Here is a 12,766-nt window from a genome sequence, read left to right on the forward strand (position 1 = left end):
TCTCTTTGCCCACCTACTGACTTTGTGCAAGCACCTGGAATCGGAAGCATTTCTGGGAAAACTGAGTGGAGTCCCCATTTGGTTGACAGGACTCCGAACTGACAAGGATTTCCTTAAACTGGCTGCCATTAGTCTTCCACCGTTCAGCGTAATGGGGCTCAAGACAGAAATTAAGTTAAAAAAAATAGAAAATTTAAAGATGGTTAAATTTCTTGCATACCTGCTTGGCGGCTTGCAATTCTCTGGTACCTTTTAAAAATCTAGTTATGTGACTACATATGAACATGAAACGAACTAGGGTATTTCATTCAGTGAATTCTTGTTTTTGAAAATTTATCAACATAAACACACATACACACTGGTAAAGGGCAATGGGGGCAAAGGGCATAAGAAGGAGGAGTGGCTGGGGTCCTAGGACTACAAATATGGGTGCCATTTGACACAGGCTTTGGGCATCCCCTCTGCTGCTCACACGGAGACTCGTCACAGAGGAGTGGACGCTCCAATGAGCAGCACTTACCCTCGAGGACGGAGGTCATGATGCTGACAACGCTCATTGCCCTTTGGGCCCGGAAAGGTTCATTCAAGTATTCTGTTGACAAGAAAGTCTTCTGTCCTGCATCGAGTGCCTGCTGAGACACCAACGTGGAATAAGGACGCACCCCAACGTGAAGTCTTTGGTGGCAAAAATGGATCACTCAGCCTCCAATTGGCCAGTCTCCTGTGGCCGTGAGTGGCTCAGGGAAGCCATGAGCCTCTGCAGTCATGCTTGGAGACACGGGGCTGCTGCTCAAACTTGGGCTGAGAGCTCAGGCATGGGGACCAGGACACACAGTTGGGGTGGAATCAAAGCTTAGACTGGCTGTGAGCCAAGTGGCCTGGGCTCACTCACTTGAGGTTCTATAAACTGATGTCCCAGGACAGGACCTGGGTACCATAGTGGGGATGGGGCTGCCTCAAGGGTCACTGAGGCTTCTACCCAGGGGAGAGGAGAGCTTCGGGGACAGTGGGCCAGGCAGTCATTATAAGACTTCCTCCGGGCAGTGCATATGGCTTCTGCATAGAGTTCCTACTCGACAATCCGCTTTCCCAATCTCCTTTCTGATAGATCCATCTCCCTCTCCAGCATACAATTGCACGTTCTTTTGTAGAAAGCATTTGTGTGTCTTGATTATCCAGCTTTTAACTGCCTGACACAACGTCCCAAACTCTCTTGTATGGCTGGGAGATGAGACAGTGTCCTGTCTTTTTAGCCCTTCCCTCTTTGGGTCTTCACTGGAAGTCACCTCTGGGGACTATGCCAGACCCCTAGATCTACTCTAGCCACATCCTTACTCAGGACTTGGGAACTCCGGGGCACAGAAAAGCTGTTTCAGCACTGCACAAAAGCATTCGGAGTCCAAATCCAACAAGCACGTGTTGAAGTTCATAGGTATATAAGGTGCTTAATAAATATAAAGAAATTTTAGACATTTTCCAATCATAAGGATTCATCAAATGATACTAGTAGCTACTATTTATTATTTTTGTCAGACACATGTATATAAATGTAATGAACTAACTAAACCACTGTAGGAGTTGATGTATGTAACTACCTAACTCACTGTCCTGGAGTTGATGTATATGAATGTAACTAACTAACTAACCCATTGTCATCGAGCCCATTCCAACTCATAGGACAGAGGAGAACTGCCCCACAGGGTTCCCAAGGTTGTAATCTTTACATAGACTGCCACATCTTTCTCCCATGGAGCTGCTGGTGGATTCGAACCACCAATTTTTTGGTTAGCATCTGGGCGTTGCACCACCAGGGCTCTTTATACAAATGTAGGTGCTTTATTATTTAATGTAACCCTCCAGGTATCTGGAAACCTTTTACAGAAGGAGATATGGTGGCTTCAAAATTTCAGGCACTTGCTAAAGGTGACTCCGGTGGCAAATGGCACAGCCGGGACTGAAACCTAGGCCCGTGAGACAGAGAAGGGCTTAGAGAGTTAATCCTGCACTTGCCAAAAAGTTGAACTAGAATGAATCAAGTCTAGAAAATCTTGGAAAAAGATAATCTCAGAACAGATAAGTGAGGGGAGGGTCCATCACAAGTTTTCTAGAGTGAGGCTGCCTTTAGGACTGTTCGTTGGTGGTGCTCCCTTTGCCCCTGGAGACTCTTTCTCCACCTTCTCTGCCCAGCTCTGTGTCTGGAGAGGGTGGCCTGTACAAACCGCATCACCCGCCCCTCTGGTTCTGGTCAGGTTCTGCCAATGGGAGAGCAGATAGAAGATCAGAGGATGGAAGGAGCAAGATTTTAGGTACCCATAGCCCAGCTGGGCTGTAGTTGGGTAAAAGCTGCCAGGCTCTACCTAAGCTCCTAAGTTCTGTCAGGCGGTCTCTCTTGTACAGTCACAACTCTTGTTGGGTTGTGATTTTGGTACCTGCCCCCACCCCATCAACCTAGGCACGTAACAGCTTTGTACTATTGATAGTCTTTAGGGGCTTCACTGTCTGTTGTTAGTTCCCTTAACCTAGCCCTAGAATCCAAACAAAACCAGTTGTCATTGAGTTGACTCCAACTCATGGTGACCCCAGAGGGCTCCACAGAATTTTCAATGCCTGATTTTTTAAAAAGTAGATCACCAAACCTTTCTCCTGAGACACCTCTGGTGGACTCAAACCTCCGACCTTTTGGTTAGCAGCCAAACGCTTAACTGTTTGTGCCACCAGGGACTAACACAGCCAACACTTCCACAAATATGTCTTTAAACTCTCTCCAATCGCCCACTGGAGCCATTCATTTGTTTCTTGCTGGGATTCTAAACTACATGGTCTTCGGTCTTAGTTATCTGGTGCTGCTCTAACAGAAATACCTCATGTGGGTGGTTCTAACAGACAGAAACTTATTCTCTCACAGTCCAGGAGGCTAGAAATCTGAATTCAGGGCACCAGCTCCAGGGGAAGGCTTCCTCTCTCTGTCAGCTCTTGGGGAAAGTCCTTGTCATCCATCTTCTCTGGGTCTAGGAGCTTTTCGGTGCAGGGACCTATGGTTCAAAGGATGTGCTCTGCACCCAGTGCTTCTTTCTTGGTGAGGCCCCACCCCTCTCTGCTCGCTTCTCTCTTTTATAGCTCAAAAGAGGTTGACTTAAGATAAAACCTAATCCTGTAGATTGAGTCCTGGCTCATTAACATAACTGCTTCTAATCCTGCCTCATTAATGTCATACTTATTGCCATGGAGTCGGTTCCGACTCGTAACCAACCTATAGGACAGAGTAGAACTGCCTCATAGGGTTTCCAAGGAGCTGCTGGTGGATTTGAACTGCTGACTTTTTGGTTAGCAGCCTGAGTTCTTAACCACTGCACCATCGGGGGATAAATACTTCAGATCACAAAATGGTGGACAACCACACAATACTGGGAATCATGGCCTTGCCAAGTTGACACACATTTTTGGGGGACACAATTCAATCCGTAACAGCACCCAATCAGAGAATGAGCTAAGACAACTCCATGAGGCTTATGTGAGTCAGTGGAACACTTCTCTGTATTCCTGATTAGCCAGAGAGGGTGAGTAAAGACAACCAGAAGCATCATTACTGAAACTGGGAGGGAATGCAAATTAAATGGCAGCTCTCAGTCCGATGAGTAGTCCCTGGCTTGCATTACACTCTGATTATTCTAAGAAAAGTTAGTCACTGGTACCCGATTTGCACAAGTCATTTCTTCAATGAGTAAATCAAGGGGTACTTCGCTTCTCTTAAGATCTGTTCTGGGCCCCTCAGAATTTCTCTGGCCCCATTTGTCAAGTCTAGGTTAGTTTGCCAGAGCCATAGGCAGGAAGAGAAGGGCCCTCAGTTTTCCTCTTACTCATTCAGGGAGCAAGGAGGCCTATCTCTAAAACAGTGATAGTGAATGGGGCAGGGAGACACTGTGAAGAAATAGGGGTCCAACACAAAAGAATCTGTTCCCTGTATTGCAGAGTAAATGATAAAACCCGTTAGATCTCAGGTAAACCCAGTCTTTCTCTCTGGGCCTCACCTTCCTTGTCTATAAAATGGGGGCAGAGGGAGGGTGGGAACCCTGGTGGCACAGTGGTTAAAGTGCTTAGCTGCTAACCGAAACGTCAGTGATTGGAATCCACCAGGCACTCTGGGGGAGAAAGATGTGGCCATCTGCTTCTGTAAAGATGTACAGCTTTGGAAACCCTATGGGGCAGTTCTACTCTGTCCTACAGGGTCTCTCTGAGTCAGAATTGTGGGCTGGGTTTGGTTGGGTCAGTGTCTAGAGGATCCTTCCTGTTGGTGACACCCTGGGCTTCTTGGCCCAAAGCCTGCAGCTGAAGAGCAGCCAGAGAGAGTCTGGATCATTCACAAACTCACCGAGACTTCCATGGCTCCAGGGGCAAGCTCGCTAGTGGGCAGCGTGGGGTGCCCATCTTTTCCATGCCCTGAGCCAGGGTTGGAGGGTTGAGGCAGCGGGCTCCTAGGGAGGGAACCTTGCTGGCCAGTGCCCCTGCCCAGCAGCAGAGAGCCCCGATGGCTTTCCTGGTCTCCAGGGAAGACTCCATCATCTGTGACCCCATCAGGAAATGAGATGTCTTGACCAGGAGCCCGGAAATGGAACACACTGCCATGGCTAGCCCGGCGTCTCCCAGAGGCGAGGCCTAGGAAGGACTGGGCATTGCCCCAAAGGAGAAGGAAAGAGAAAGCAGGCTGAAAGCTGGTCCTGTAGGCAAGGCTGGAACTCAACATTTCCCCCAACTCATTGTTATCTCCCTGCCCTTATTTTCATGAACTTCTAGTGGCTCAAGATATAAAGAGTATTCTGGATAGACATGTGGGGGAGGCCAGGAGGGGAACTGGGGAAGACAAAAATCTAGGCAGATTCTGGGATAAGGATGAGAGATTATTAGGTGCTTAAGATCAGTGACTAGGTCATCATGGCCAAGGCATGTCAGAGGACAACCTTGCCGTTCAGGTGGGTCAACAATTTGCCAGCCTTTGGCCAGGGCTGGACAAAGCTGTCTCTTAAGTTCCCTTCCTCACATGCAAAATTATAACCTAAAGAGGCTCTAGGAGATGTACCAGTCCTGGGACATCCTTGGTAAAATGATGTTGAATGAAAGAGTAGTACACTTTATTGTGTGAAAGTTAGGATCTACAATTCACCAGATACAGCCTGTATGGGTGTGAGTTTGTGTTGCAAAGGAAGAGACGAGTGCTCTATAATGTAAAGCGCTTCCAGATCCCTGGAGGCAAGCTTTGAACAGCAACAACGGGGAGATTGAAGGAAGAGTTGCAGTGTAATTTCCTGGAAGAACAGTGCCGTTTCTCAAGTCGATAACATTTCCCATCAAAATCTTCCACTGAGGGAACTGTGTGGCTTATAGTTGCCAGAGGAAAGGAGCTAAGTCACGGGCCCAGGGGCCTTCAGGGAGTTACTGTGCCAGCCTGGCTAGTCCCATGCCCACCGTGGGAACCTGACCATAATAAGCCACTCGTTTTGTTCTCAGGTTATATACAGTGTTTCTAAAATCTAAACATTGACTTTCTACCAAGCTGATCATACTGCTGGGTTTTCCCCTTTCTTAATTCTGTTTATTTACTAAATGGCTGAAGCTGGGGCATCTTGCCAATCAGAATCCTCCTTACTTATGCTATTATCTCATAGAAGTGGAGCTTCCTTTCCTGACAATTTGTAACCCAATCCTGTTCAGCAACCATCACTGTAAATTGGTGTTATAAGCAGAGTGTTCTTTGCCTAAAATACATGTCCAAGGACTATGGAACTCATAAAAATCCTTCCCACTTTTGAAGCAAAGAATCAGAATTGGCAAACCCATATCAAGGATGGGAAGACTGAGTTATCTGCACTTGGGCACCAAGCAAACCAATACAGAAACTGGGAAGAAGAGTTTGGTTCCATATTTGACAGACAGCACCTCTTTGACCACCAATTAATATTTCAGAAATAATCTATTTGACAAGTGGCAGGCAGTGACCTCTGGAACTCAGGATTAGATCTTTAAAACACATCATCCAAGAAGGCCAACTGGTCTCCTATGTGTCTTCTGCGACCTCTGCTGTGTCTCCCCCAAGTCCTTGCTCCACACCCTGTCTTGCTGCTCTTAGTCAGAAAATGGCTTTATATAAGAACTGGCTAAGGTTTATTCAGCACATGAACACACCTGGGAAAAGAGGAAGGGTGAAGGTCAACACATCAGTTAACGTTAAAAAAGTACCCAGACGTGGTCTCCTTGCCTCTGCACATACACGTTCTTCCCTCTACCTCCCAGTCCTCAACTGCTGGTGGAACCCACTCACTCTTTACTACTCACCTCAATTATCCCCTCCTCTGTGAAGCTTTTCCTGATACCCACCAGCCCCAAAGGAGTGGGCTTTTCCTTCTCTATCCCCAAAACACCACATACGTGTCTTTATGGTAGCATTTATCAAGTAGCTGTTTATATATCTCCTTCCTCCACCCAAACAGAGGTCCTTAGGAAAGGATCATGTTTTAGTCATGTCGTTATACCAAGCACCTAGTATTATTGAATGAATGAGACACAATTCCTTTTTTTCCCTTTGAAGGTAAGCCTAGCTGGAGTGGTAAGTATACACACACCGAACAATGATTGGACATCCAAGTGCTAATCTGTGTGGGACTGACTGAGTGGCGGAAATTAGATCCCAATTCAGAGTGTCGTTGACATTTCCATGGAAGCTGTGATTTATCTTTCTCTGTGATTGTCAGAGCCCTAGTCAAATCCCCTTTGAAACATCTTCTGAACTGTGCCCGGTGCATGCTGAGTGATGCTGAAAAGAGTCAGGGCAAGGAAGGGAAGGGCACAGAGGCAGCTAAATGCTGCAGTGTGGGTGTGTCACTGAGGCCAGTGTGTGTGTGTGTGTGTGTGCGCAAATCAGTCTGGGGTTGGAGAGATGGTATTCCAAAAAGCAGAACATCCTTTAGGCGAGCACAGGAAAAGAGGTGGAGAGAGAAATGGGGGATAGGAAACCTGGAAAATAGCTACATTGATCTCCCTTCTAGTAGCATGGAACTATTTTCCCACAAAAGGTTACCCTCTTTCAGTCATGTGGGAAGGGCACATTTGGTGTGCACAGGACTTCCAAGGGTCAGGGTGGTGGAGGAAGGAAACTTGGTGAGTACCGGAATCTTGGAGTGGGGGGCAGAAGACTGTGCTGGGGGTAAGATTTCTACAAGGTCAGAGGTGATGTTCTGAAGCCATTTATAAGGCTGAATTGTGTCACAGAGATAGTTTTTGGGACCTTCTGTGCCAACAAGAGAGAATCTGGGCTGCAGAGCCTCAGGAATGAGGACAGAAAGAAGCTAGTAAAAGAGTTCAGAACCATGGACAGGACAACAACCCAGTTCCAGAATTGCAGACCAGAGTGTTAGAGGGAAGGTGACCCTTGATGTCCACACACTCCCCAAGGTCAGCAAGTCCAATAGCAAGGTACTTTCACTTCAACCTTGGGTTCTTCCTCCAGGGCTCCTGTCTTGGCATCACCACCCATCTAATTGCCCAATCCTGAAACCTGGAAGTCACCTTGGACTCCTCTTTCCTTCTAACACATTCCACAATCCCAGGCTTATTAATTTTCACCCAGAAAACTCTTTATAATCCATCCTTTTCCTCACCTACAACAACCCTGTCTTAGTTTAGGTTAGGATTTTGTGGGAAGGGTGTAGATTACTAAAACATCCTCCTAATCCCTGTGCCTCCAGTTCTCTTCCTGCTACAAATCTCCTCCCACTTTGACCCATTCTGCATGGCAGTGGAAAAGGTAGGTTATCTTTTAGAGCCCAAATATGAGGCCCTTACCATCCTGCGCTGGTTGTAAGACTCAGATTGGAGCGATTTGTTGTCATCTGTGGAGCCCTCTGACACTCTTGGTTTTGTCCTCTGCCTTTTCTCACTGGCATTTTTGGAGGCTAAAGGTGATCCATTATGGGAATGGAGAGAGGCTGTGTCAATCCCCAGGGCTGCCAGTACCTGCGGAGAGAACAGAAGCTGGAGCCAACAGAGTCTTGTTGAGCTTAGCATAAATGTGTCCCCAGACATGGAGGAACATAGGGTGAAGGCAACTGAAGTAGGAGGTTAAGGGTCAGGACCTGGGTGGTGGTGGGACTGGGACATGGCAGGAAGGTCCTCCTGTGGGTCACATCCCACATCCAGACCCTGTAGTAGGCTCTGTTGGTGCCCTGCCCAAATTCCAGATCAGTGCACCCTTCTCCAGCTGCTGCTCGTGCTAGCTACTAATGGTCCATAGCTGCAGCATTCTTCAGAAAATGTTTTTGGGTGCCTTCCCCTAGGGCAGCCTGTATCCAATGACTAACAGATACAGGGGCATTAAGGGCCAGACCCCTTGCTTCAGAGTAGGGGTCACCCTGTGGTACCAGGCATGCTCCGAAGCTCTCCAGATGAGAACACTTCCTTGTTTAGTTCATCCCCTGCCCCATCCTGTTTCCTCCACTCTTCTCCTGAGAGCTGTTCCTCAAGGAATCACTTGCTCAAGAATCCTCAATCAGGTTGTTCTTTGAAAAAACCTGACCTAAGACAATGCCTGCTCTGAAGCCCTGGTGGCACAGTGGTTAAGCGTTTGGCTGTTAACCAAAAGGTTGGCAGTGTGCATCCACCAGCCACTCCTTGGGAACCTTATGGGACAGTTCTACTCTGTCCTATAGGGTCACTATGAGTCAGAATCGACTCGATGGCAATGGTTTTTTTTTTTTTTTTTGATGGCAATGGGTTTAAGACAATGCCTGAGCTTAGCTGAATCCTACTATGTTGTTGCATGCCATTGAGTTGATTCTGGCTCATAGCAACCCTGTAGGACAGGGTAGAACTGCCCCATAGGGTTTCCAAGGAGTGGCTGGTGGATTCAAATTGCCAACCTTTTGGTGAGCAGTTGAACGCTGAGCCGCTGTGCCACCAAGGCTCTCCAATCCTACTATAGCTCCCTACAATGACAACCTTAATCTGAATGGCTGGTCCAGACCTCTTGCCAGGAACCTGCAGGCCACTACTGACTTCACTAAGCTACTACCCCTTGCAAACCTCCTGTTCCTTCTGGAGCATCTCCAGGGTCTTCTGGAACTGCTTCTCCTTGGCTTCAATTTCATCAAGGGTGGCCTGGTTCTGCTCCTCATATGCCATGGTGACCACAGCCAAGATCAGGTTGACCAGATAGAAAGATCCCAGGAAGATGACAAGCACGAAAAAGACCATATATATTTTCCCAGAAGCCCTCAGGGTCTGCAGATTCAGGAGAAAGAGGAGAGGCATGTTGTACCCACAGTACACCAGCCCTTCAAGTTAAGGAAAAATGTAGCCATGCAGCTGACCCACCGGCTTCCAACCAAGCCTGTGTGGGGACATGCAGATCCATACCTGCTGGTAGAGACGTTCCCAGGAATCCTGCGTCATGAGGCGGAACAGTGAGAGGAAAGCCCAAGCAAAGGTGTCGAAGCTGGTGTAGTTAAAGTCTGGGTTTTCGGTTGTCTTAAGGCAGAAATAGCCTGAGGGACAGCGGCTGCAGGAAGAACAGAGGAGGTCATCTGTTGCTCAGCCTCTGGCTTGTTGGGGCCAGGCAGCCCAGGGCTGCAGGAAGACCACAGAGTTTGAAGTCAGAGACCAGGGTTCAAGGCCTGGACTTCTGCTTATTAGCTGGCTGACCTTGGACACTTAGTCTCTTCATAGCTCTGGGTGCAGTTCCAGGCATGGAGGAGTGGCTGGGGAAGGCTAGCTGACTGCTCATACATGTCCCTGTTAGGTGGCAAGCTCTTTGCAAATTTACACCAGGGGAGAGAGTCAGTGACAACAAAGTGGTCTGAAAACCTGAGCCTGGAGATTTGTCTATCAACAGAGAACTCACACCGGCCAGGCTCACTGACCAATTATACCTAACAATGAACATGACACTTTCCACTTAGGAGCACGGACTGTGGGCTGTGTGTTGTCCTAAGCGCTTTACCAACACTACAGTCTAATCTGATCAACAAACCTTCTTTACAGATGAGGAAACTGGGGCTCAGAGAGTAGAAGTCGAGTGCTTAAATCACACAGGTGCCACCATAAGAGAAATATAGCTGTCAGCCCAATACTGGAATTGTCCCGGTCTCCTCTAGTTTTTTTTCCTCCTGAAGACTCGCTGATGATGGAAGGGCAAGTTAAAGATGGCTGCCTAGGGAGGACTGGGGTGGGAGAGTGGTGGGCTTCTCTCTCTCTCACAGCAAGGGGATGAGTTGATATCAAGAACAATCAGCTCAGGGCACGTGAGGTGCTCCTATACACCCCAGTGTGGATGGCCTGGTTAAGGAGAAAGCAATGCCTTGTTTGTAGTTTGAGATCCTTCTGCTTCCAGGGTTCCTCCACCAACGCTGATCTCTGGGGCTGTCCTTAGTCCGGACACACATGCAGATACACAACCTCGGGGCGCGCACAACCAATTAGGGTTCCAGCAACTTAATTACAATCAGTCTCAATTCTGTCTCCAACCTTGGAAGAGATTTACGAGTTCCCAGACTCTACAACTAACATTCAGAGACAACCCTTTAGTTTTGTCTCCCAGGAAGCTAGCCAAGCCAAGCAGGTTTGCTAGCTAACTCTGAGGGCAGCCTTCTTTCTGTGTCTTCCACAGAACCAACGGTAGTCACTGTCCATCAGCAGCTACTTGCTTAGCGCATCAGCCGCTGACTGCTCTGAGGATTAAATGGGAGCATGGTGACTTTGGCACAACCTGACCCATTGCTGTTGGGCTGATTCTGACTCACAGCGACTCCATAGGACAGAGCAGAACTGCTCCATAGGGTTTCCAAAGAGTGCCTTGTGAATTCGAACTGCCGATCTTTTGGTTAGCAGCCAAACTCTTAACCACTGTGCCACCAGGGTTTCCTTCAGCATAGTAAATATATGGAAAATGCAAGTTAAAATTCCTGCTTTTTTTTTTTTTTTTTTAACCTCAGAAGCTACTGAAAGGAAGCACTGGAATTATATAAGTGAAAAAATGCTGAAAATTGTCAAGTGTTCCCTACGCAGAACATCCGACACAGAACACATATTTAATAAATATCAGTCTCTTCCTGGGGTAGATTGTTTGCAGAAATGGCCACAATCATCCCACTTCCTGTATCTGTGGCTTTTTGCAATATGGCTTTGCAGCTTCTCCCAGTAAGAGGTGGGGTCTAGCTTCCCACCCCTTGGATCTGGACTGGCCTGTGATCTGCTTGGTAGAAGACAGTAGAAGTGATGTGGTGCCAGCCCTAAGCCTCAGGAGGCCTTGCATGCTCCCCGCTGGGCCACTGCCTCTGCCATGAGAGCAAGCCCAGGCTAGCCTGCTGGGAGACGAGAGACCATGTGGAGCAGAGACAAGACACCCCAACTGAGGCTATCCTAGGCTAGACATTTCCCAGCCACGCTGCATCTTCTGCAAATGCGGAAGTCAGCCCAGCACAAGGAGCTGGTGTGCAGAATCGTAAGTTAAATGTTAAGCCACTCAATTCTGGGGTGGTTTGTTATGCTTTTTTTGTTATGCAGTGAAAGCTAACTCATATATACACTCCCTCCCTGTGAGCTCTGGAATGGCAAAGGCTGTGGCTTATTCATGTCTGCATCTTTCCCAGGGCCTGGGACCCAGCCCTTGTCCAGAAAATGCTGACGACAAGATGGAGGAAGGACTTGGGGTCATTGGCGCTTTGTCATGGGGGGGCACTCACCCTGCATCAGTTCCGTTGCCGCACAGCAAGGGATCAGAGGTTCCCGGCTTGTTGATTTGGAAATCTGCGAAAGAAAGGAAGAAATGAGCCTTACAGATGGTTGTGAACCCTCCAACTGAAGCCTTGTGCAATGAAGGCAACAGCCCCTAAGTCGCCCACCAGAGCAAGGTGAGCGCCCTGGGCTATGTGTACTCAGTTGGCATGCTGGGCCATGCGGAAGGTGAAAAGTCACAGGTGAGAAGAGAAAAGCTGAGCAGCGACTTCAGCTCTGAGTCTCAATAACTTGCCACTGGATTTATAGCTCCTCTCCTTGCAAAAAGGGCACTGGACAACAGGACTTGCAGGACCCAAAAGTAAAATATGACTCAGGGGAAACATTTCAGTGGGAAAGAGGAATCAAAATACATGTCCAGTACAGACACGGGGGCCCTCACACCCCTTGGTATTCAGACCTTCATCCGTATGGCAGAAATCCCACTTGTGGTTATAAGAGTAATTGGCTGTCTCATTAAGAAGTGTGCAGTTCTTGACGCATTTGTTCTTGAGGTTGCCCTTGAAGAGCTGCAGGCCCACCAGAGCAAAGACACTCAGGCAGAAGATGGTAAGGATGGTCACATCAGCCAGCTTCTTCACCGAGTGGATCAGCGCCCCCGCGATGACCTTCAGCCCTGCAGGGAGATGACAGCAATGCTCCCACATGGACGAGGCACCATGCACACAGCACACGTGTGTGCCTGGAGCCCTTGCATTTTAACCATCACTCCCCCACACTACACACAAGTAAGATGATTTACAAACACTAGGCCAGTTCCAAGCCCAGTTCCTAGTCTAAACTTTGCAGGAACCCTTTGGAACAGGTAGCCAGAGACCACTGTTCCCATTGCAAAGACCAGGCAACTGAGACTCAGGCAACACATTTCATATCATCCTTTTTTTTTTTTTTTTAATTTTATTGTGTTTTAGGTGAAAGTTTACAATGCCAATTAGTTTTCATTCAAAAACATTCATACACAAATTGTTTTGCGACATTGATTGTAATC

At 47.9% G+C, this 12,766-nt stretch overlaps 1 protein-coding gene across 1 annotated transcript in view; it reads right to left on the reverse strand.

Annotated features, from left to right (window-relative positions):
• The window catches only part of SCN10A (sodium voltage-gated channel alpha subunit 10), a 103,650-nt gene that overhangs the window by 62,964 nt on the left and 27,920 nt on the right, over positions 1–12,766 (reverse strand). The window contains 7 exon segments of the mRNA XM_023554824.2: positions 521–629; positions 4,370–4,663; positions 7,834–8,004; positions 9,070–9,267; positions 9,403–9,544; positions 11,727–11,790; positions 12,194–12,394. Coding sequence (XP_023410592.1) covers positions 521–629; positions 4,370–4,663; positions 7,834–8,004; positions 9,070–9,267; positions 9,403–9,544; positions 11,727–11,790; positions 12,194–12,394 — 1,179 coding nt within the window.

This window comes from Loxodonta africana, chromosome 27 (assembly GCF_030014295.1).
Source record: "Loxodonta africana isolate mLoxAfr1 chromosome 27, mLoxAfr1.hap2, whole genome shotgun sequence".
NCBI classification, from domain to species: Eukaryota; Metazoa; Chordata; class Mammalia; order Proboscidea; family Elephantidae; genus Loxodonta; species Loxodonta africana.